The following is a 23,364-nucleotide window of genomic DNA, read 5'->3' as shown; positions in this document are numbered from 1 at the left end:
AAGTGTGTTGTGTAGTACAATGTAATTGGGGGTGAACATGAGGACATCATCCACATAGTGGAGTATGATAGCCTCCCCCACTCTGGCACACACAGGGAACAGCAGTGAGGTGATGTACCACTGGCAAATGCTCAGCGAGTTCTTTGTGCCTTGAGAAAGCACACACCAGTGGAATCTCCTCACTGGGGCTTCTCAGTTGTTGGTGGGAACTGAGATGGCAAACTGTGGGGCATTGACAGGGTCAAGGGAACTCTGAAGAAGCAATTTTTGATGTCAATAACAGCCAAATTTCAATTTTGGGGGAGCATTGCTGGGGAAGGCATCCCTGGTTGAAGGGGTTCCATGTCAACAATGACTTTGTTAATTTCACAAAGGTTGTGGAGGAGTCACCACTTGCCCTTCCCCAGCTTTTTGATGACAAAAACGGGATTCCAAGAGCTGAAGGTGGACTCGATGTTACCCTGAGCCAATTGCTCCTCCACAAGTTCATTAAGTGCCTTCAATTTTTCTTTATTCAGCAGCCACTGGTCTACCCACACTGGTGAGTCGGTGGTCCATTCCAGCTTCTGGGTAGGGCGCTCCACAGTGGCCACAATCAAAAATCCTGGGGCGTTTTTGGGATTTCAATGCAAACTCCCCATTGTGATATGGCGTCACTTCCCCACAGGAGAACCTTGTAATCTGCAACGAGCGAGCATATATTAGCCAATTGCTTGTCTGGCCTCTCAATTTGCATGACACTCTTGGATATTTTAGTCAATTGGGCATCCCCTATGCCCTGGATCTTGCCAGCCATGGGTTGCAACTCCCAATGTGACAGCCATCTCCTTTTGGGGTTAACAGTCACATCTGCCCCTGTGTCAAGCAAGCCCCTCATTCCTAGGGTGTCACCACCCTGACGGATATTGCAGTAGATAATAGGCTTGTCTTCACCTACCACTTCTGGCCAGTGTACTTTTTGGTGCAATATCATCTACTGGGACTCCCAACACAATGGGAATGGCCTAGGTGATGACTTGGCCTTTGCCCAGGTGGAAGGGCAGGTGAATACAGCGTGCTAGGAGAGTAAGTCCCTCCAGATCAGATGGTGAAATGATCAGAGAATCTCAGTCTCTGGGGATGAGTACTTTGTGTCCCCAGTGACAAAGTACTTACAGTCAGATCTCTACAGCATCAATCTCCCACTCAGTAGGTCCACGGCAATCACTGTCCAATATCAGGTCGTGAAAAAGACATTTTTCAAGGTGGTTAGCAAAAATAGTGATCAAGGAGACTGTATCTTATTTTCCTGTTGGTGAGAAGAAGTGTCAGTCCGGTAGCATGAGTCATGTCCAGGTCTGTCAACAAAGTCTATGGAAAGTTCATTGGGGAGTTGCTTGGTAGACATATAGCTGGCCTGGGGTTCATGTGTGGGAAGTCGACTAAAAGCCTGTTCAGCAGCTCCAGTTATCAATCTTATAGTTCTTTCATTCAATGCTCTTGCTTGATCTCTTGCTTGGGTCCACTCCCCCTTGCTGCAAAAATGGTCCATAGAAATTACATTGTCGGGGGTGTCATTCCCCGGCAAAAGCTCTGAATGCACGGCCCACAATGTGCTTTTCCATGCACCCTCCCATAGCATACATTGAGCCAAGGACAGGAGGCATGTAAATAACTCTTTCACATCAAAGGAGACAAGGAGATTGTAGAGTAGAAGGTGGCTTTTAATAAGCTCTTAAAATATTCACTTCTCCTACCAAATTTCTATTGGGCTTTGCAGAACTCCTTCTTGTTTTGGTAGGAGAAGGACTCCCATTCAGGGAGGACACTTCCCCTACCCTGGAATGTGACTGGGGCAATGACAGGAAGGGCTTCTGATTCTGGATTCCAGAATCTGATTCTGGAACTGGAAGGAGGGGCATGGGAACTAGGAGGAGGAATGTGGGAACTACTGGGGAAGGAGTAAGAGGTGGGACAGCAACATGAAAGGGTGGAGCTTTCACTGGGGTTTCTGGAGGTGGAGTCAGGGTGGAAAAGGAGGAGTCCAAGGGGAAAGGAAACGGAGGGTATAAGGGGAGGAAGGGATTGAAAAAAGCAGGAAGAAAGGGATTCTGGGGAGAAGAAGCACAAGTAGGGTGTCTTGCCATGTGGCCTCCATTATCTTGTGCCCTTTAGGGGCCATTTTGAGGAGCACTGGGTGGGGTAGAGGGGCAAGGCATAGAGAGAATATCTGGGTATACCTTTGGGGCAGAGGAGCGATGTAGGAAAGGGGAATAGGGAGGAACCTCAAATCAAACAACTTTTGGAGTAGAAATTGGGGTAGGGGTTTTAGGGACAGGTCCCTGACAGCATGGCCAGTACTGCCAGGGCTAGAGGGCCGAGAGAGTTGTGGAGAGCCAGGAAGACTGAGGCATGCCTGGCTACCTTGCACAGAGTGGACTGCTCTGCACAGCCCCCCTGGCATAGGGGAAGAAATTCGGGGAGACAGGGAAGGGGTAACGGGCTGAACTTTGGGGTCATTTCTCCACTCCCTCCCTTTTCAGTTAAAGTGGCCTGAATCATGACAAACAAAGGAAGCAATTTGGATGCTGTGGTGTCCCCTGGATTAGTCAAATCAGTTAATTTCATTCCAACTCTGTCCCAGAAGAGGACAGAGACCACATTGTGGGGGGACACCCAGGGGAAGTGAAGAAACAACCAAGGCACTAATTTTTTCACCAACCCTCTCGAAAAATGCTTTCTACCACCCTCTAGGACATAAGACACCCGCACCTTGGAAAATCTATCCCAGGTGGAAAGAGCAGGACAAAAAGCCCCGTCGTTCTGGTATACAAGGGGTTTTGTTCAGATACAAATCAGGGGGTGGATACAAACAGCTAACCAATAGGGAATCCTCAGGGGAGGAGTGAGGGGATTTCATCTTCACTGTGGGGCCAATCAGGACGGGGGAGGAGAGGGGAAAGGTCACCTAGGCCAGTGATTGATGGTGGATTAGGGGATTTCTAAATGGGTGTTTCAATCAGGGATTGGCCCAGGGGGTGAATGGCAGGGAACATTCAGGAAAAAGGGGCAGGGTCGCCTTGACAGGCAGGGAAGGGACTAGAAGAAAAGAGGGGAATAGCTTGAAGGACGGCTTTAAGGGAAGGTACAACTTAGGGAAAAACCAACTTGGGGAAAATGTGGGGGGTAACAGAATGAGCTATTTAACAATAACTTAATGAAATAAACTCAAATCAAATATATTTTCTTAGTTTCACTTTATTTTTTTTTAATTGTAAGTAACAGATCAAATCTGAGAGTTTTGGAGCATCATGATGAACAGTGCAGGAACAGGTTGCTTTTTTTTCAGCTTAAAAGTGGTAAGAAATAGTGCCTTACTGTACACAGGAGATTTAGTGGCATCATTGGGCACTCACAATTTGGGAAACACTTCACTTGGGATGGGTTGGTCATTGAGAACAGCCAGCATGTTTGCTATTGCTTCTTCTGCCATCATATGGATGGCTTGGACTGTTGCAGTTCCAATGTGTGGGGGTTAGGATGACATTATTCACATTTAATAAAAGATGATCTCTGGAAGAAACAGAAAGAATAGAATGTGTTACATACAGAACTTACTCTGCTGCTATCCCATGCTAGTTGTGAAGAACTGAACCTCAGCAACTGCACGTTCAGACCAAAGCACAGAATGACCACAAAGCTGCGGGATGCTTGCTTACACATTTCTTCTTCTTGTCTATCCATCTTGCTCATTGTCTGGCCCACAAGTCAGGCTGGCAAAGACTCAACAGAGGTGGGAAAGGGGAATAACTTCTTGTTTATTTATGATTGTGCAAGACTGAGGTTTTGCCCTTACACAATGAGTCTCCTCATGGAGAGCAAAATTATGAGCACACTTTGAACACAGTTTAAAATATTACAGATTAACAGACTGGGAAAGAAGTTTCTTTACCTTGGCAGAGGCTCAGGATGTGTCACATCCAGAGCTGCAGCCCTAGTAACTTTATTCTGGAGAGGTTCTACCAATGCATCTTGATCAATAACTGCACCTTTATTGAAATTAAATCTTTATATCCTGATGAGTTAATGAACATATTTTTACCTATAAGGGGGGGAGGTCTCCAGGGTCAAGTGAGAAAAACTACAGGATCTTTATCTTGTTAGAAAATAGAGTGCCTTTTTAATAATTATTAACCAAACAAATCAAAGATTTTATTTATTAACCTTTAATTATAGGATGATTATGGTCCACTGCATAAGGTTTTTCCTGGGATGAGACCAGTTTCAGTCTTTTCCTCATTTTGACACTTCCTGTATTATTATAGACAAATAATTTAATCTTTGCAGACTTTCCACTATTTTATCTCTGCTTTGTTTACTGATAATCTCTCTCATATGCTCATTCAGTGCCAATAGATCTGCTTTCTTTCTACACTGCTCTTCCAAATGTTACCTAATGTTTTCTTTTGTACCCTGTTCAGTTATTTCCACTAAAACCCGCTGTCTCTAGAATAAGGCTAAAGAGAACCAACCATCTGCTGAGCATCCCTAATTTCCATAGGACCTTTGAAGACATAGCATATGATCCATTAAGTCACACATTTCTGGACTGCCAACTACTTCATGACTCAAACAGAGGGATATCACAGACTGAGGTTGGAGTATCGCCGGCCAGGGGCTATGTACAAGTCATGAACGGACAGGACTGCTGTGGTATGTGTCTCGAGCTGTTTATTTTTTAGCATCAGTCTCATTACATGGTTATGACAATAGAAAGATGGTAGCAGCTCACATCTAGGCAACAGACCAAGAACTTAATGTTATAACTTACTTTATAAACTTTTTGACCAGTCACACAAAGCAAAAGCATATTGACTGTAGCTCTATCCAATCACTATAAGCACACATACCTTTAGTTAAAACAATGCTTGCTTCTTTCTAATACAGTACTTGCTTGTAAGCCTCACGATACAATGCAGAGAGCTCCATTATTAAGCTTAGACTTTTTCTTCCCAAGCGTTAATACAAAGACTATTGTTCTATTTGTCCTTTCTTTCTACTTCTTATATACTTTTTTTGCTAACAAATCTTATAGCTACTGCTTAGCTCTAATCACCATCTTGCTGTCTCTGAAGCCTGCCTTTTGCAAAGTGCCCAAAACCCTCTAATTTTAAGGAATCCCACAGGGGAAGGGAATATCAACACAATCAGACAAAACATGACCTTAAAGGTGGCGCCACAAACAGTGCTTTCAGATCCTCTTACCTCAGCTGTGGGTAGTTGTGGGTTTCATCAGCCCCAGCTCCTTTTTCCCAATCAGTTTGTAAGTCTCAGGAGTCAGGTTCACAACCAACATAACAAAGTCAGATTGTTGTAGCAAGTCTTCCATGTTTGCACAGTAGTGGGCATCAACAGCCTCTTTCTCCTCCTTTCTTCTGAAGGAAAAATGCACACATCCCCAACTCGACACAACTATTTCTGAGTTTAACAATCAATCAGCCCTAGGAGAGTTTCAGAAAGCACAGAAACTGAGATGTTTGAGACCAACGTAAACAATAAGCCATTGATGGGCACAATTGGTAGAATGGATGCAGAAAGGATGTGGGCAAGAGGGAGCAAGAGGCTACAGGAGTGGTGGGACACTGGAGGAGTGATCTATGTGTGGACACACAGCACACAGGCAATATGAGGTTAGAAGGCTGGGGGTGAAGTCAGACCCTGCTCTTCACTCCTGTGTCTATGCTAATTTCTGTGGATCCTTTCCTTGTCTGACATGCCAGTTAGGACAGTTTCTTTTCTTGTGGTTGAAAAGAAATGAAGTGTGAAAGAAAGGGAACTACAGATCCATGAGCAATTAAGGCCTTTGTCATTGGTGCCAGTGTGATGAGTGATCTGGCTAGGCTGAGGAGACTGGCTGGGAGGAACAGTGATGCTGCCAGAAGTCTGAAGAAGAGTCTGACAGGACACAGGACACCACAAGGGCACTAGATGTGGTTTGCTTGCTCCACACACAGCCTGTGTGTAAATACATGTTGAACGGGTATAAATCAGCCATAAATGTAGGCCTGGGGGAAAGAAAGGGTTTATCACCATCACAGCAGTGGGGCTCTGGAGCACCCCTTACAAAACATCTTTGTTGATTTTGACCAGTTTATATAAGGGCCTGGATGGTGCCAATTCCTGCACCCAGGCCTGAAGCCCGTAACACAGTGGGATCCTGACTGGGTACTGTACTGGAAGGAATGACTCCTTGGGGAATTAATTCCTCCACAACTGGTGTTTTCTTGGAAGTTCAAAAATAGCTTCTTTGAAGCCACCCTTCAAGCATTGATTTCACTTTTCTTTTCAGCTGGGGTAAATTCTACCATTTCTCTCCAGGATCACAACCCAAAGCAGTCTCTCTGATTGAGAAGGATGAAGGTTTCAAATTCCAGCTCGGCCACAGATCTCTGTGAGCTTTTATACAAAGAACCTGAGGTTCAAAAAGATGCAATAGTGAGAAAACATCACTGGGAAAGAGATGTTATTTCATGCTCAGGGATGTGAGCAGCAGTGACAAGAAGACCATGAGTCCCTCAAGAGAGAGGCTGCTTCTTGTTAAAGTCTCTACTGACACCTTCCTTCCCCAGAAAGGCATTGCATAGCAAGGAAGAGGGGAAAGAACCTGCTTTTAGGACACAAACTAATGCTGGTGGTACAACTTATAACAGCTTTGTCAAAAGAATTATCATTTATTTAAAAAATAATGCTGCTGCTCTTCAGGAAATACAACCCACTGGTTTAGACAAACTCATCACAGAGGCAGGAAAAAGAAGAATTTATATTAATTACTCCTCTGAAGTTGGAGATGTGACCACTAATGCTTTGTATCTTCCTGTAGCTCCTAATGCTTCTTTTGAGGGGAAATGGAAAGTGGTGACATTCAGTTTGGATGCACTCTGTATTGAGCTTTCACAGCTATAAACAACCCACCCAGTGAACAACCAGAGAAGAGTTAAGCCCCAGACATTATCCCAAACAGGACATCACAAGACTTTCAAGTGCATAATTTAGATAAAAGCCTTAGTCTTGTCACTGTTGTCCTAAAAAGAAGCGAGACATAGGAGAAGTAGATGCCTCTAAAAGTTAAGGCCTCTGAAAATTTTCCCTGTAAAAGCATACCATATATTGATTCAGAAAGATCATTTCTATCACAGCAAAAGTGAGGTATGCCAAAGAAGTATCTAGGAACAAGCAAATTTAAAACATTACCTTCCACTAGTATTCCGGCAGAGGCCAGCATCAAGGCGATTCCTGTATCTGCTGTTGGATCTGCCACAGCGTGAGGAGTGTTGGTCACTTTTACACCAAAGCTCGAGATCATTTTCAAGTCTAAGTGATCCACTCCAACCCCAGAGTTTGCAATTACCTTTAAATTAGGCAGGCTTTCTAGAAGCTCATGGTCAATAGTTGGTCTGCACTCAAACACAAAAACAGATTGGATTTTTTTTTCTCATTTCTTCTTTGTTTACAATAAATTCCTTAATGGTGATAAGGTGAAAGTGTTTTTTCAAAAGTGCTGCAAGGTCTTGCAGCACACCATGAGTTCCTCCTATATCCAGGATCAAAAGAGCTGGCAACTCTCCTTCTGCCATGACCTGCAACAGAGGAATAGAAGAAATACTCCTTTGTTTAGGAGAACACCCTGAAAGAAGCAATGATGTTCCTTTAAAAGTTATCATTTAAATTTACATGAGTAGATCAGAAAACAAATGGAACTCAACAGTGCTTTTAAACCACAGCCCCACGCTGGTGTGCCACTTATGCTGTTCCCCGTTCCTCCCCGGCCCTCCGGGACCCCTCTGGCTAGCTGTCCCCTCAGGAAACCGGGGTTTGCTGCAGTCCCACTGCTCTGGGCTTACCAGGCAGCGGCTGGGTTGGTGTGGTCCGAGCGGCGGCGTGCCATAGTGGCCACAAGGATTCAGGATAAAGATACAAAGAGAGGTCAATTTGTGTGCAGTCCAGAGAAGGTTGTATTGCCTGAATGCCACAGGGACAAAAAGACCCTGGGCAGTTGTCCAGATACAGTTTTTATACAGAAAAATTAAGAGATAAGGTCAAGACAATAGAGACAGTGTCCAGCCTGGGGACATAATGATCATCCCATGGGTCAAGTCCAATGGGAATGGCTCAGGGGAGGGAAAAAGGGGGGTTACAGAAAAATGCTGAAACAAAACTTTCTAGAAACTTGGGGAAATACAGAAATGAATCTTGCTCAGCTTCCAATTCCCAAAGCCCTTCTCCCACCGCGCCTGCATGGTAGCCACACTGCTATATCCAGGATCAAAAGAGCTGGCAACTCTCCTTCTGCCATGACCTGCAACAGAGGAATAGAAGAAATACTCCTTTGTTTAGGAGAACACCCTCAAAGAAGCAATGATGTTCCTTTAAAAGTTATCACTTAAATTCACATGAGTAGGTCAGAAAACAAATGGAACTCAATAGTGTTTTTAATCCACAGTCACTTGGTACTAGCGTGGTATGTCAGACAACTTCCAAGTACTTTTACCAAGAGCTGATTTAGACTATAACACAAAGGAATACCCACACTCTTACATCCAAATCCAGTAATACAAACTGTTCTTCTCAGAGTTTCATGTTACTCCTGAATCAATATTGATTTCATACAAAACTAGTAGCTTTTCTGGTAGCTTACTCACCAATGCCTTTCTATAAGCAGTGCTATGAAACAGGCTGCTAGAAATTTATTCAAAGTTTCTTGCCTGTTGGCTGTGGTTGGTGAAGCCACAGGCAATGTAGGGTGGCACTGAGGCCCAGATAGGTCTGACAAATATCGGCCAAAGATGGTTTACATCTAACAAATTTGCACAATGAAGGGCCACCCTTGGATAGCTGTTAGGCTGCTTGCCTTCAGTGCTTTAAACATTCCGATCTCTACCTGAACTTACCTCATGCAAAATTTAACACACCTATGTGCTGAACCAGTGAGGAAGAGCACTAGAGGAGATACCACTGATAACACAGTCCTTCATGCTAGAACTTTCCTCTGCCCTGAGAGTTTTGAGCCCAGTCCTCTCTACAACACTCCTGCAAATGCACTCTGCAATAAGATAGGGGCTCCACACACAACCAAACATCTAATTGGAGCTCCTATTGGCAAAAGTGGTAGTTGAAGATTTCCTGCATATCTTAATAATAGCTGTGCCTAATTTCCTACAATTATTTTTGCTGTGCTCCACTGACTTTTGATCTCCATCCCATTCTATCTCCTAGACTTGTGTCCAGGAAATCTGATGTTTTGCTACTTGAATCAGAACAATTTTCCACAGCAGTATGCTACTTTATTCTGGGCACACAGTGCTGGTCAGCTGTGTCCTATTGCTTCACTCCTCTCACAAAAGCCTTCTGTGAGTAATCAGAACTCAAACCTGTGACAAAAAAGTGTAAGTGTAGGTTGGAAGGTTTTGTCAACCATTGCCCTGAGCAAACTCATACTTATCCCAACCACATCGATTAAATGGTTACAAGCTCAGCACCAGTACTGCTGTTTTATCCTGGCCTTGATGTGCATTTCTGCTTCAGTTTCAGTCTGCTTTGTACATGGGCTTGAAGGGGCAGGTCTGCAGTTCACCACAATATCTCTGATAATAGTATCTGGTTTTCAACTACAGCAAACAAAGCAAGGAGGTGAACAGTGCAACCAAATTGCAAAGATCATGTTTTTATATACATCTAATATTTTTTTTACCAGCTGAAGTTGTCAGCCACATGTAGTTGTCTGCATTTCTTAAGAGTATCATACAACATTACTAGAATAAACTAGATTTGTATTGCAGAATGAATTATGCATAGAATAAAAGAGGAGTTGATGCCATATTGTGATGGCATTGTCCAGCTTCATAAATGATCGGAATCTGGTAATCCTGGAGGGCAGTTAAACCTTCTGCTGTTAAGCAGAAACTGGGCATCAGACAGGACCAAGTGACTGGTAGATGCCAATGAGGCAGCACTGTATTATTCCATCTGCTTTCATCACCAACCACTACCCATTACAATACACCACACATGATGGGCAGAGCCAGACTTGCTTTCACTTTGGAAGCCTTTCCTACACTTCAGAAGCAGAAAGGTGACCCATGAGGAAGCCTCTAGCTATAAACAAACCAGCTGGTGCAGTAGAAGCAGGCTAGTGGCATGTTGATGGATCTTTCAATGTGTGTGAGCATGCTGAGCCCACCATTCCAGCTGTTCGATGCATGCATGACCCATTCACTGCCTTCAGCACTGGTTCAACAACAACTGCGTCTTCTGTTTGCCCCAGATACAATCTTAAAAAATTACACTGATAGCAGGAAACAAAAAACACTTAAAGGAACCTCAAAGAAGGAAGGGGGCTCTCCAGATACCAACCTTGGTCCCAATGCTTATTGTTTGTCTTCCATCACTATGTGGGCACATCCTGTAGCTCTATTTGTAAATGACACTTCTGCGACAGCGATGTACACAAGAATAACAACTGGATTAATAAATTCGTACGTCAAATTTGACTGGCCAAACATCAAGGGAATCAGTTTTGAAAGACTTGATGCTTTGCTCCTGAACATAATTATTCAGTTATCAGATGTCTTGTCCAGTGTGCTAAATTTAACAGCTGTCAAGGATATGACATTTTTGGTTTTGGACTAGTACCATCTGCAGTATCACTAAGTTCCTTTTTTTTTTCCCTTTTTTTTTTTTTTTTTTTTTTTTTTTTTTTTTTTAAGTTGACTCTTCTCCTTTTGTATTTACATAGGACTGTTTACCTACATGCTTCCATGTAGGTAAACAGTCATAATCACATAATCAATGGCAGGACCAGAACTTACTACATTTACCTTATATCAAATGATTTATGTAAGGTAAGTGTAGTAAGTTCTGGTCCTGGCATTGCAGAGAAAACTTTGAAAATATGACTTCGATTAAGACAACGGGGCAAATATATGTAAGTATTAACTTCAGCACTAATTGAAGTTGCCTTATTTCATCTGTGGAGCTTGATGCACTCCTTACTCGCAAATTTGTTGGTTGGCACTGCTGTATCACCTTGGACTTAAATCATAACAAAATAAACCTACATAAATTTTCCTAACTCAGTTTTCAATTAAAGTTAACAGCTTGTGTTATCCGGGATCAATTCCTCCCACTAACTTTTCTGAAGAAGAAGACTTGCTATACCTGGGGGACAACCAAAGCACCCAGCGGGGCTGTTTTTTCTGACGTGCCTTTCACAGCTCGGTCCCGCGGCAGCGGGCAGAGCCAGGAGCTCACGGCCCCGCTCCGGGCCGGGCTCAGGCGCTCCTGCCCAGCCCCGCTCGTTTAACCCAGCCCTGCCCGGGCACTGCCGGCGCCGGGGCTGGCGACTCCCAGGGAAGCTCCGGCACGGGGATCACCGCCCCCGCTGCCTCTGCCCCTGGCTACAGCCAGATCGGACTGTCTCTCCTCTCCCTCTCCTTCTCCTGTGCCCGCACGTCCTAAAAAGGCGACAAAGCGAGACTTGGAGGACTTGGATAGTTTTTGGAGAGCTCAGCATTGTTGGGCAAAGCTATTTGTCACCAAATCACATTGCTCACCACAGCCCAAGCTGCACCTTGTGGGGAATTTTTATAGTGAAAACGATACTTTTGTCCCTGCCTGCTGCAAGCTAACCTTTCAAATTAGTGTCTGCTGTGGAATTAAGGGAACAGATTGGTCTGGGATGGCCTATGCCAATGGCCAGCTCGATTGTAGAAACCAGTGCTGGAATGTGCTGTTTTTGCTGCTGGCCACTTCCACTGGAACGTTTGCGCAGTGATCCGGTAGTGGTATTTTGATTACTGGAGCGGCGGGAGACCTCATGGAACCCCACCGCCAGTATCGGAGTGGCTGGCAGTGCAGCTGCCACGGCAGGGCCGACACTGGGGGTATGGAAATTGTCATGCTGTGGGTGAATACACTGAGAAAACCTTCCACAGCCAGGAGATGCAATAGCATAGAATCACAGCATGGTTGGGCTGGAACGGACCTTAAAGAGCATCTGGACCCAGCTCCTCTGCTATGGGCACGGACACCTTTCGCTACACCAGGCTGCTCGTCCAACCTGGCCTTGGACTCTTCCAGGAATAGGGCATCCACAGCTTCTCTGAGCATATATCCTTGGTCAAATCCCATGGAGGCACAGGAGAATGTACTAACAATCAGAGGTCAGCAGCACAGCGTAGGAGATCGGGGCCCTGATCACCTCTGTTTAATCCTCTCCGTGCTAGCCGGCATCACCAATCCCCACGGCACGGTGTCCCTGACGGGGTCTCCTCCCGTGCGGAACGCGCCCGGAAGCGTGTGCGTGTGTGTGTGCGTGCGCATGTGTGTATGTGTGTGTATGTGTGTATGTGTGTGTGCGGGTGTGTGTGTGTGCCTCCGCGCGAGTGCGCGCGCAGCCCCGTGCCCGCCCTTCCGCTTCCCGCCCGTGCCGGCGCTGCCGCCGCTCCGTCTCTGAGGGAAGGGCGCCCGCGGGGTGCGCTGGGGACGGGCTGCGATGGGCACGGGCCGCGGCGGGATAGACGGGCCGAGGCGGGACAGGCGGGCCGCGTGGGGTGGGCGGCACTCGGTGCTGGCGCTCGGCGCCCGCCGGCGCCCCGGGAGGGCCCGGGGAGGGGACGGGCTGTCAGCTCCATGTGTATCCCTGCCGTCCCGCAGGCTCCCAGCCGGCCGCCAGGATGTCGTACATGCTGCCGCACTTGCACAATGGGTGGCAGGTCGACCAGGCCATCCTGTCGGAGGAGGACCGGGTCGTGGTCATCCGCTTCGGGCACGACTGGGACCCCACGTGCATGAAGATGGATGAGGTCCTGTACAGCATCGCCGAGAAGGTAAACGGGAGCTTTCTGCTCCTGAGCTCAGTGTTCCCTATGGCTTGCTTGGAGACTGGGGCAGCTTATAACTGGGATTCCGCACAGGTATTCCAGCTTTAGGTGGCAGCGGGAAAGCTGTGTGGTTACACTTTCATGAGTGTCTCCTAAAGACTGCCCTGATGTTTGCAGTGTTCTGGGGGGTGAAAAGAGCATCGTAGATGTTCGGAAATGGAGGTTGCTGCCTGTTAATAACCCGTCACTGAGCTGCCATCGGCATTCAGGCAGAAACAGTGCTACTGCGGCTCCAAGTAACCCAGCAGTCTCACTTTACAGTGGAAATGTGTGATACCTTCAGGTTTCTATCTGAGTGACTTGAAAATTTACTTTCATTTTGGCTCTTAAAAGCGGTGAGGTGCTAAAATGTGCAGGATGGTGTTGATTAATCTGTCATTCATATAATTCTGATTAATCTGTCAGTGATGTTATCCATGGACACCAGTAGCATTCCACTGAGTTACATGGACTGAATTAATTTTTTAGAGCTGAACTCCACAGCTGTTTTCAGATGGAAACTGAATGATTATAAACATCTGGTCACTTAAGAAAGATAGATAGATAGGAAAAACTAGAATACACAATCAGCTATAATTTACCTTTTTATATATTTGCTAAAGGATTTGCGAAGCAGTAGATGTATAATATTGACAGGTCTTTAACTGAACCACATGAAGAAAGAAGTAAAAAAATCTGAATTAGAAACATAACTTGGGTAGGAAAAAGTGCCAGCTATCATAGAATGGTTTGGGTTAGAGGGGACCTTAAAGATCTCATTCCAGCTCTTCTGCTGTGTCTTACACTAGACCAGGTTGCTCAGGGCCCCATCCAGCCTGGCCTTGAACACTGCTAGGAATGGGGCATCCACAACTTCACTGCTTTCATAGAAAATTCTGTGCATGCTGCATAGATTGACATGGAGTTGTTTTTGTGGTTTATTTTGCCTTTGAACTTTTTTAAAATAACTTGAAAGTCCCCACAATTAAAAATCTACACCCACAGCCAGGGGTTAAGATGTATTAGAATGCCGTAAAGAGTTGTGACATGTTTTAATACAGTTGTTTTGTATTCAGCCTGGTGGGAGTGTTATGCTCAGATACTGTTAGTATGGACTTACAGTACTAACTTACTGTTAGTATGGTGGGATGCTTGGCAATTTGGCAGACCTGCTGGCAGCTAGGGGTGACTGGGGGAAGAAAGAACAGAGTAACTTCTTATTTAAAAATCTCCCTCTGCAGAAATGGCAGATTAAAGGGGGAGATCCTACCTCATCTTCTTGCTTACAAGCCATGTTTGGATCTCTGCTGTTTTAAAGAGTGAGTAAAAGTTCCAATTGTACAGGTGTTTATTCTAGAGAATAATACAGAATGTTAACGTTCTATAATTGCAGGCTAAATTTGAAGACAATGTGGCTGTATTTTACACTTGTTACCCTGGTGCAATATTCTTTTAGGCTGCAGCATGTTTTTGGGTAGCAGTAATATTTATCTGTACTTTATGATAGGAAAACAAGGTTTTCTTTTCAGTTTTCACAGGAAAGAAACTAGAATGCTATGTTAAAGTACAAAGTAGATTGTTTTCCCTGAAATGTACTCCACTTGGAGCTGACTGGGTTTTTCCCCTAGAGTTACATGAAAAAGAAGCAAGGTTTCACTGAATGTCAAAACAAATCATAATTGTAAGATGTTAGAATTTTTTTTTTTTTGCTTTGTCAGGGTTTCAATCAAACATTGATTGAAACACGAATTGAGTTTCACAAATTTTGCCTTAAACACCTTTTCTAAAAATACACTTTTATATTTTCTTTACAGGGAACTCATAAAAACCTATCCCTTAAAATACAAAGATTGGTTTGCTAGATTAAAACACCTTGTTTAAGAAAGGATTTATCTATTACTGAATATAAATCAGGTAACTGTTGTATTGGATCAGTGTGGGTTTAGGGAGGATTTTTCAAATGTGTATTTATTTAACCATTATCAGAAGTGTGAATAGCTGTGGCTTGTTCTCAAACATTAGTTGTGCCTCTGCATTTCTGGTAAGGTTACATGAAAAGTGAAAGAGGAGAAGAAGGTGGGGTGGAGAAAGAGGCAGTTATGAAAGAAACATATAGGTATTTTAGCTACGGTTGTTTGTAATGAAAAGCTGAGCAAAGTTAATCCATTTACTGATGTCTGTAGTTTTCAAAATTATTAGCTGTCAGCACTGCTCTTGGCAGTACAATGTCTTTCTGTGTTCCCCTAGAAGTTTATACCTAGAGTTACAGCACAATTAGCAAGGAAAAAAAAATCAAATAAATATTGTCAGTACACACTTTTGGGTTTGTACTTGCTCTGTTCAGTTCAGTAATGCAAGTCTGCCAGCCACCTTCAGTCATTTGTTGCAAATGCTAGTCTCAGTTTCTGTATTTTCTTCCTATGAATTATTTGTCCATAAAGTAGTGTTCTGTTCTTCTAAATAGAAAAAAACACTGTCTAGAAACTGGTTAGAAAGATGAGAAAATAGAATCTTGGATCTTGTTTCAGATTTCCTTAGATGTTTGGGGTGTAAGGTTTGCTTTCAAAGGCAGCTGAAATCTTAATAACTAAAAAAGTAGGAGTATTACTTACCTCTGACATAACTTTCAAGAAACTTCAGAATTTTTGTCATTCATCCTAGGCATTAATCTTAGTGTCAATCTCATGTTGTAGAAATGAATTTATTTATTTTTAGAAGGATATTGTTAATGAAAGAAGTCAGGGAGGAGAACTTCAGAGGACAAATAAGTCCCATGGCATATGATTTTTCTTACATCTGTGTTTCCTGTTTACTAGCAAAGTATGTAATCTTCATGAAGACAGGATACAGAATCTTTATCTGATGTTAAAAGTTTTGTAGATTTCTCTGCTTTATAGTCTTGAGCCATTCACTGTAAAGATTTCATAGGAGTCCTCAGGCAGATACAGTTCTGTGAAGTATTTAAACAGCCTGGAACAGTGACTAGGCAGTAATATACTTCCTGGGTTTTTTACAAGCATGTTCAGCCATGTGGGTTCATTAGCCTGATCTATGAAACTACCATCACTGGGGAGAAGGGGGGGAAAGCAGCAAAACTGAAGCCCAGCCTGTGAAAGCAAGTCATACGATTTTGAATCCATGCTGCAGTTTGACTTAGGTTTCCTGCTCTACCCTGTTCCCGTGGAACAGCAGCTACAATAGCCTGGTAAGGCAGAGGAAGTTTAGGATTCAAAGACAGATAAGGGAAGCCAGGAGTGTCAGAAATAGTTAATATCTGTCTCTGAAAATGCTTTTATCTTCAGTTGTTGCACAAGTGAGGTGCTGCCCAGAAGGTGTCTCACTAGAGTTTTGATTTTGTATTTCTTCAGAAAGCAGTTGACTTGCTGCAACGAATTGACTGTATTTAGTGTATGTTATGGGGTTAAGCACTTTCAGAATAAACTTGTGTTATTATGTGTTCAATTTCTAAAATAATACAAGTTTTTTCATAGGAAAATTACAGGAAATTTTTGATTTATATTAACAAATTCAGTGTAGTCTCCCTTATAACTACTGCAACTGCTTGTACTTAGTTGGATTTGCATGTTTAGTTGTATTTTATTCTTATTCTAGGGTGTCCATCCTGTATCCTCAGTTACAACTCTCAAGTCAGGTAGAAAACTTGTTAGCAACTGCTGCCTTGACAGGGTAGCAAAGCTGGTTTTGTGCAGGAATGTAGGTTTCCAACTGACAGCTCTGTCTGTCCCCAGCAGGGAGAGGCTAAATAAAACCGTGCACATCCATAGCAGTCTGAATCCATAAATAGTTCCACTGCTTTTGCTTAAATCAAAGCTTTTTTTGTGAATTAGAGCTGGCTGTGTGTGAAGCCAGCTCAGATGCTGCTCTGTTCTGCTGCTGTCTTGGCTCCAATATTGCGTCTGAGACAGGAACTGCTTCTTCGGGCTCTAAAGATGGTCAATACTGTGCAAAAAGAGACATCTGAGTCTCTGGAAGGTTTGTCTTGTGTTGAAATGAAATGCTTCTTGGTGACAAGCTTGCCCACCCTGGCACATTAAATTGCCCGGCCCCTAAACATTACATAGACCATGGAGAGGGTGATCAGTTCTTATGCAGTTCTTCTTATGTGTTTATATAGTCCTCCTTAGGCTTGAATTCCCATTTCCTGCTGCTATCCTTGACAGCCAGTGTCCAAACTCAACGAAGCACACCCTCATTCAATGTGCTTGTAAGCGAACTTGTTTTGGAGTGGTGATCTTGCCAAATTTGAAATTAGGAAGGCGAGGGGTAAAGAACAGAACTGCTTTTAAAGTTTTGAGTTTAAATATGAGTCCAGCTTTAAGGTCTGCTTCAGATTTAATATGAGCTTACCAGCAGGTGGCTGTCATCAGTTTCACTTCTATAAAAGTAGGTCAGATAGAAGGAAGATTTAATTAAATGTCTTGGATGCTTGGATCCTGGTGATGACTTGCATATGTGCTCTGCAAAGGTGATCCAGTGTCAGGGTCTGCTGGCAAGATCCCCCCAGTGTGAAAATCCTTTTTCCCCTAGCCCAGCAGCTGAAGAAGAGGTCTGGAATGCGTGAAGCCGAGTTTTCAAGGTTGTTTATTTTTCCTTACCTATAATAGCTTCTCTCTGACCTGCCGAGGTCCAGCTAGCACAGAAGCCATGGCAGTCTCCTCTGAGCCCCGGGCGTCTCTCACATTATATGCTCAAAACTACGTGCACTATGTTTACAGTTCCTGTACCAATACCTAAGATCTATGTTGGACAGTGTGTCCCTATCCTAGACCAATAGAAAAGTGTCACCATCACACCAAGACATGGAGGAAGAGAAGAAGGAAGGCTAGGGCACACCCAGATTCCTCCATCTTGTACCCCTGAATTACATTCTAAAAAATCCCAAAATTCTACTTTTCCACTCTGTGTCAATTTCCCTATTATACTACTTGAAGCCTTCTGGCTTGTAATTCCTCATATATAGTTGGCAGCCTCTCCCATGGACTAAAATCAAAGCCACAGGTGTTTTTGACTTCTTGCGAAGGTCCCTGAGCCCCTTGCTAGGGTCTTGAGGCATCCGGGGCAGCTAGAGGGATGTTCTGGACTCCAACAATTTTCTTTTTTTAGTAAGATTTATGTAACAAATTAAGACTTCTATAGTCTGTTTCTCCTGTATGAAATTGTAAGCTGTTGATGATCAATGCATTTTTGCTTCTGCAGCAGCTCAACTAAATTAAATGTATATCATGTCAAACTAATTTTGAAAGGTTTTTTGTTCCAGTATTATCTGAAGTACAGAGTTCTTGGAAGTAAAATTTTGGTTTAGGAGTGCATATGGAGTGCTATTCTGGTGCAACATGTAAATCTCCTTGGACTAATCTTTTACCGAACAAAACAGGTCCTAAGAATGTTTTATTCATGCTAGGTTTACCTTAAAATAATTTTGAAAATTACAAATTAAGTACTTGTTCAAAGATGGTGTGCTCTGTGAAAATTGCTGAGTGTGTTGTAGACATTTCCCCACATGGTGAAGGTGTGCTGCTGATGCTAAAAATGCCAGCAGGATGGAAGAAGTAATGATAGGATAAAATGAAAATGGCTCCTCAGGTGTTTTGTTTTCTAAAAAAAGAACCAAAACCCCCACAATTGTCTTTTGCCTTCCAGAGCTCACCAGGGAGTAGCTTCAGTCACTTCTTAGCTAAATTGTGTTGCCTCTGAACATCCCATTAAGGTTCTTAGAAGTCTTTAATGTAACATTGAAATGGGTGTGAAGGATCCCTTCAGAGGGTTTAATATTATGACTATTTTAGTTTATAAGGCTTTACCTCCTTCCTGATTTAGAACATGGCTTAAACAAGGATGCTTTCATTAGAATGTGGACTGAACTTAGGACTATAACTGGCTCCATAAAAGCACTGTAAAAACTTTAAATGCTTTAGAAGAGATTTTCCTTTCTTGGCTAGTAATACTTACGTCCTTGAAATGTGATTATTTTTTATAATTTTGAAACTGTCTCGAAGCAGAAGTTCATAAACATTTATTTACTCTGCTTTTCTGAGGGTTTTTTGGTAAATAAACATCTCTGTATTTTCTCAGTAAAGTGCCTGCTAGGATGTCTACTTACAGAATCACAATATCTATCATATTTTATCTGTCATATCATACAAAAGAATCCTCCTCTGTGAATTAAAATAAAATATTGTTTCATCAGGCAGATATTATACTCATCATAGCATTTCCAGACTTTTGATAGCAAAATTAACAAGTGGGAAGTACTGTCATGAACAGTGCATTTGTCATAGATATTAGACCTTTGTGTTAACCTCAGGCTGGTAATTCTGGGCAGGCAAATGGAAGGGACCAAAATTTTGTTAGGAGGTAACTGAGGATGGAGAGGCACAATTGTGCACTCCTGGTGTAGTGCAAAAGCATTTGATAATATACCTTACAGTTAAACGTTTGTGCAATTTGGGTGACTTCTGACTTAGAATGTAATGTGTGTGAGTGTGTTAATTTCTACTGTGCACTTATGAGCTAAGTTTAGAAACCTAAACTTCCCCTGATTCCACTTAATGACAAGTATGCTACATCTAGGAAACAAAAATGTGACATGGTTTTCTTGCAGGATGAAGGCATTGACTTTGACAGTAGAGGGGAGGGATTCTTTTGCATCTGAGTAATACTGCAAAATGAAAGCCAGTTTTACCAGAATTGTCTGGACAGTAGCTTCTTTCCAAGGTCTTATTTCTTTAGCAATTACACTTAAGTTCCAGCTTTGCACCTTGCAAAAAAGCTATCAGTTTTTAAATTAAATTATAAGTTTCCTCTTCATTTAATGAGTCTTTTTAGACAAATTGGATGTTATTGAGGGGGGAAAATGCTTGGAGGCAGGCACCAGGGCATTGTAGATCATTAATTTTCTGAAGTTTATAAGCAGCTGATGACAAAGGCAAAATGTGTTAGCTTGGCTTGCACAAAGCAACTATTCTACTTGTTTAGAGCTGTGCATGTCACTGTGAGTTCTCAGTTCTATATAAAGGGCATTTGTTTCTCTGGGTGTTGATTTAGCATAGTATCTTTCCAGTTGACACTGGATGTGAAATGAACTTCTTGGCTGTATTGAAAAATATTTTTCATGTTAATTGGTTTTTGTATTTAACAATAAAAGCAAGGGAGTTTATTCTGATTTTATGACTTAATAATTTTGAAAATATTTGTTACAATAATGAAAGCTTGTGTCTTTTAATTGGTAACATATATTGCTTTTGTATTTTCTGTTTTCTTCTGTTTAGGTTAAAAACTTTGCTGTTATTTATCTTGTGGATATCACTGAAGTACCAGACTTCAACAAGATGTACGAGTTGTATGACCCCTGTACCGTTATGTTTTTCTTCAGGTATGTGATGGTTATGGAATATAACTAATTTAAACTTTGTTTGTCAAATAGAGTGTCTCAGCAGATCATTTCCAAATGCATAATAGCACACTGATGCCTATATTTACATTGCTCTACAGAAGAGTAAACTGAGTTTATAGGAAAATGGCTTGTTTTCCAATTAGCCTGGTAACAATAGTAACATAGCAGTCAAGTTTGACAATCTTACTTTCAAGATAAATCAAAAGTAATAGTTTTTTTGGAGTTAAGGTTTCTACATTGATGAGATAAAATGTTCTACTGACAAGCATGGACATCTCTCTGGAGATAGACAGTAGTGGGAAAGAAATACAAACAGTAAGGAATATGCTGAAGGATACTTGCATTGAGTAACCATTTTGGGGACATGTTGGAACTCAAAATGTCCCTCAGACAGTTGTTTGGAGTCCTTATTCTTGCTTTAAAAATTGGCAGTAAAATGTCAGTTTAAGTGAGAGGACTACTGCTTGTTTTGCAAGCCTGTTTATGTTATAAGGACTTCCTTTGATCATACAAAACATTTGGAGTGGGGTATAAGACTTCTTTGTGAATTATAATACCATATTAACTTGTTTTTTTGTTCTTCCTCTTTGAAGGAACAAACACATCATGATTGATTTAGGTACAGGTAATAACAACAAGATCAACTGGGCAATGGAAGATAAGCAGGAGATGATTGACATTATAGAAACTGTTTACAGAGGAGCCCGCAAAGGTCGAGGTTTGGTGGTATCACCAAAAGATTATTCTACTAAATACAGATATTGATGTTTCTTTGGGCTGCCTTTTTTCATAATCCTGTGTTCAGTTACATTTATTTCTGTGTATGTGTGTACATATATGTATATTAAAAGAAAAAAAAAGTACAAGTCTTTGAATATTGAGCATAATTCGAATTATTTAAAAGATTTGAATTCTGTTTGAGAAGTACAAAACTCAAAGCCTGGAACTGTCCTGAATATTACTGCAGTAATATTGTAGCTGAATTTTTGGGTTTTCTTTTTTAAAGATTCTCCTTTGTTGTCTCTTTGGTATTACCTATTTTTTGTACACAAAAAGTCTGTTTGCAGAAAAACATTTCAAATGGTTTAAGTTGCTTTTATTACACAAATAGCTGGGAAAACTATACTATAGTTTTTTCAAAGAATAAAGTGAGTTCCACTTATGCACCTTAATTTTTTTCAGCTAATGAAATTTGACAATGAATACATATGTAATTGGGTGCAAGTCCATAATGTTGAAGATGACTTCTGTTGGGATTTCCTTGTATATCTTACTAGTCCCCTGTATCCATTAAAAATGTGAATAAAACAAGGTACATTTATTAGTATTTAGCAAACCCCAGAGAAAACATCTCCTGTGACTTTGCTCACTGCCACACCCCCATCAGCCTGATGGACTTGTAGTGCCAGACTCCTTTTTCATGGTGGCTGTGCACTCACTTTGAAGCACTTGGTGAATTCTGCAGTGCCAAAGCATAACTGCACTTCTAGAGCTGGCTGCAGACAGCAGCTGAGGAAACCAAAACCTGTGCTGTCACTTGACCTCCAGTTTGCCTAATAATATACCAAAATGCACATGGACTTGGGAGACTTGGATTGGATTCCACTGTGGCATAGCTTTTGGAATTTCCATTTGCATTTCTGACAACTTTTATGGTAATGGAGTTGATATTGTGTGGGGACTTGTTTGTTTTTTAGACTGATACATGCATGTTTACAAGATTAATTAAAACCAAACCAGGCTAGCTGCTTTTCCAGAAAGAAGAAATCCAATTTGTTACAAGACGAAGAATTTACTTCTACTACCAAATGTGTTGTAGAGGATTTAGAAAGTGTGAAGAAAGTAAAACAAAAGGGTCTAAATTTCTGCTGAAGTTAATCTGGTTTAGAGTGGTTCTTGATTTTGGAATAATTTATGTTGGAAAGGAATGTCAGCCTCCTAGTCATAATAGGTTTCACATGGTCAGATTGCCCAGAATTGTGTCCAGTGTTGAGCATCTTGGACTAGAAGATCTTCAAGATGTCTTCCAACTTTGATGATCCCTTGTTCTCTAAAGATGGAGATTCTTTGGCCTTTCTGGAAGGCCTGTTCTGCTTTGAGCACCTTCATAATTAAAAAAGGTGTTCCTTGCACCTAGCTGGAATTTTCTGTGTTTCAGCTTGTGTTGAGTAACCCTGGTGTACACCACCTTCAACAAGACTGTGTTCTGCTGTGGGTGTCCTGGTTATCAGCAAGAAGCCATGGTCCGTTCTTAAGGCTGGACTAACAGATTTCTCCCAAGCCATGTATCTGCTATACTCTATCCTGGTGGCTCTATTTTACTTCCCTCACACCACTGCATCTGTTGAACTGGGCAGCCCCTAAACTGACAGAATATTGTGGGTGTAGTCTCCTGGTGAGGTGAATGGAGGGGGAATTACCTGCTGGCCCCATTTTGTGCTCATTGTGACCAGTGTGCTGCTGCAGCCCTTGCTGCCTGGGCACCCTGCTCACTTAGTCAACCTTTCCTCCAGATGCCTTTCCTGCAAAGCAGTGCCAGCTAGCCTCTCACACCTGCCCAGCTTGGCAAGGTCTTGTTGGCCCGCTTCTCCAGCCTGTCCTCCAGCATACCAACCTCTCCACCCAGTCTGACAGTACGTGCAAGTCTACACTGATTAAAGCATTAATTGGAATGATTTCTTGGTATTAATGAAGGCTGTAATAAAAGCATTTTGCCCTGATTAGCTGAGGTATTCTGTTAACCTGGCAATGCTTCAATTTCAATTTATGGTAAAAAGTTTCCATTATATTTCAAATTAAATTTTCCCTGCAAAGACTACAGTGTTTTGGTGTACAACCACTTTAGTGCAGATATCCTGTTTTCTGACTACCAATTTCTTCTGGACATGCCTGGCAACTAGAATTCCTCATCTATTTCCAGGTCTTTAAATAAAATATACTGTTTTCATCAAAACAGGTAACATTAAAGAACTGAAATTGTCACAATATAAATATCTGGGTGATGTTACCTGCACTGGTGTGCACGGCTTTGGGTGGGCTTGTGAAAAGAACAAA

The 23,364-nt window shown here is 42.3% G+C and overlaps 1 protein-coding gene and 1 pseudogene across 2 annotated transcripts; one reads left to right on the top strand and one right to left on the bottom strand.

Annotated features, from left to right (window-relative positions):
* Window positions 1-1,136: 1,136 nt before the first annotated feature.
* Window positions 1,137-12,415, bottom strand: LOC144245915 (uncharacterized; annotated as a pseudogene). Its single transcript, XR_014950168.1, has 5 exons — window positions 10,390-12,415; window positions 7,231-7,616; window positions 5,220-5,469; window positions 3,932-4,045; window positions 1,137-3,552 (listed from the first exon to the last, which is right to left on the bottom strand). The product of XR_014950168.1 is annotated as an uncharacterized LOC144245915 (transcript).
* Window positions 12,416-12,468: 53 nt separating this feature from the next.
* On the top strand, window positions 12,469-23,125 carry TXNL4A (thioredoxin like 4A). Its single transcript, XM_077785471.2, has 4 exons — window positions 12,469-12,508; window positions 12,691-12,863; window positions 20,186-20,289; window positions 20,904-23,125. The coding sequence occupies exons 2-4, from the start codon at window positions 12,711-12,713 to the stop codon at window positions 21,073-21,075; spliced, it is 429 nt and encodes a 142-aa protein (XP_077641597.2). The 5' UTR covers window positions 12,469-12,508; window positions 12,691-12,710; the 3' UTR covers window positions 21,076-23,125.
* The last annotated feature ends 239 nt before the right edge of the window (window positions 23,126-23,364 follow it).

The sequence above is a fragment of the Lonchura striata genome, chromosome 2 (assembly GCF_050655825.1).
Source record: "Lonchura striata isolate lonStrDom1 chromosome 2, ASM5065582v1, whole genome shotgun sequence".
NCBI lineage: Eukaryota > Metazoa > Chordata > Aves > Passeriformes > Estrildidae > Lonchura > Lonchura striata.
The sequence above is the reverse complement of the archived record's forward strand: the minus strand, read 5'-3'. Positions and strand labels throughout refer to the sequence as shown.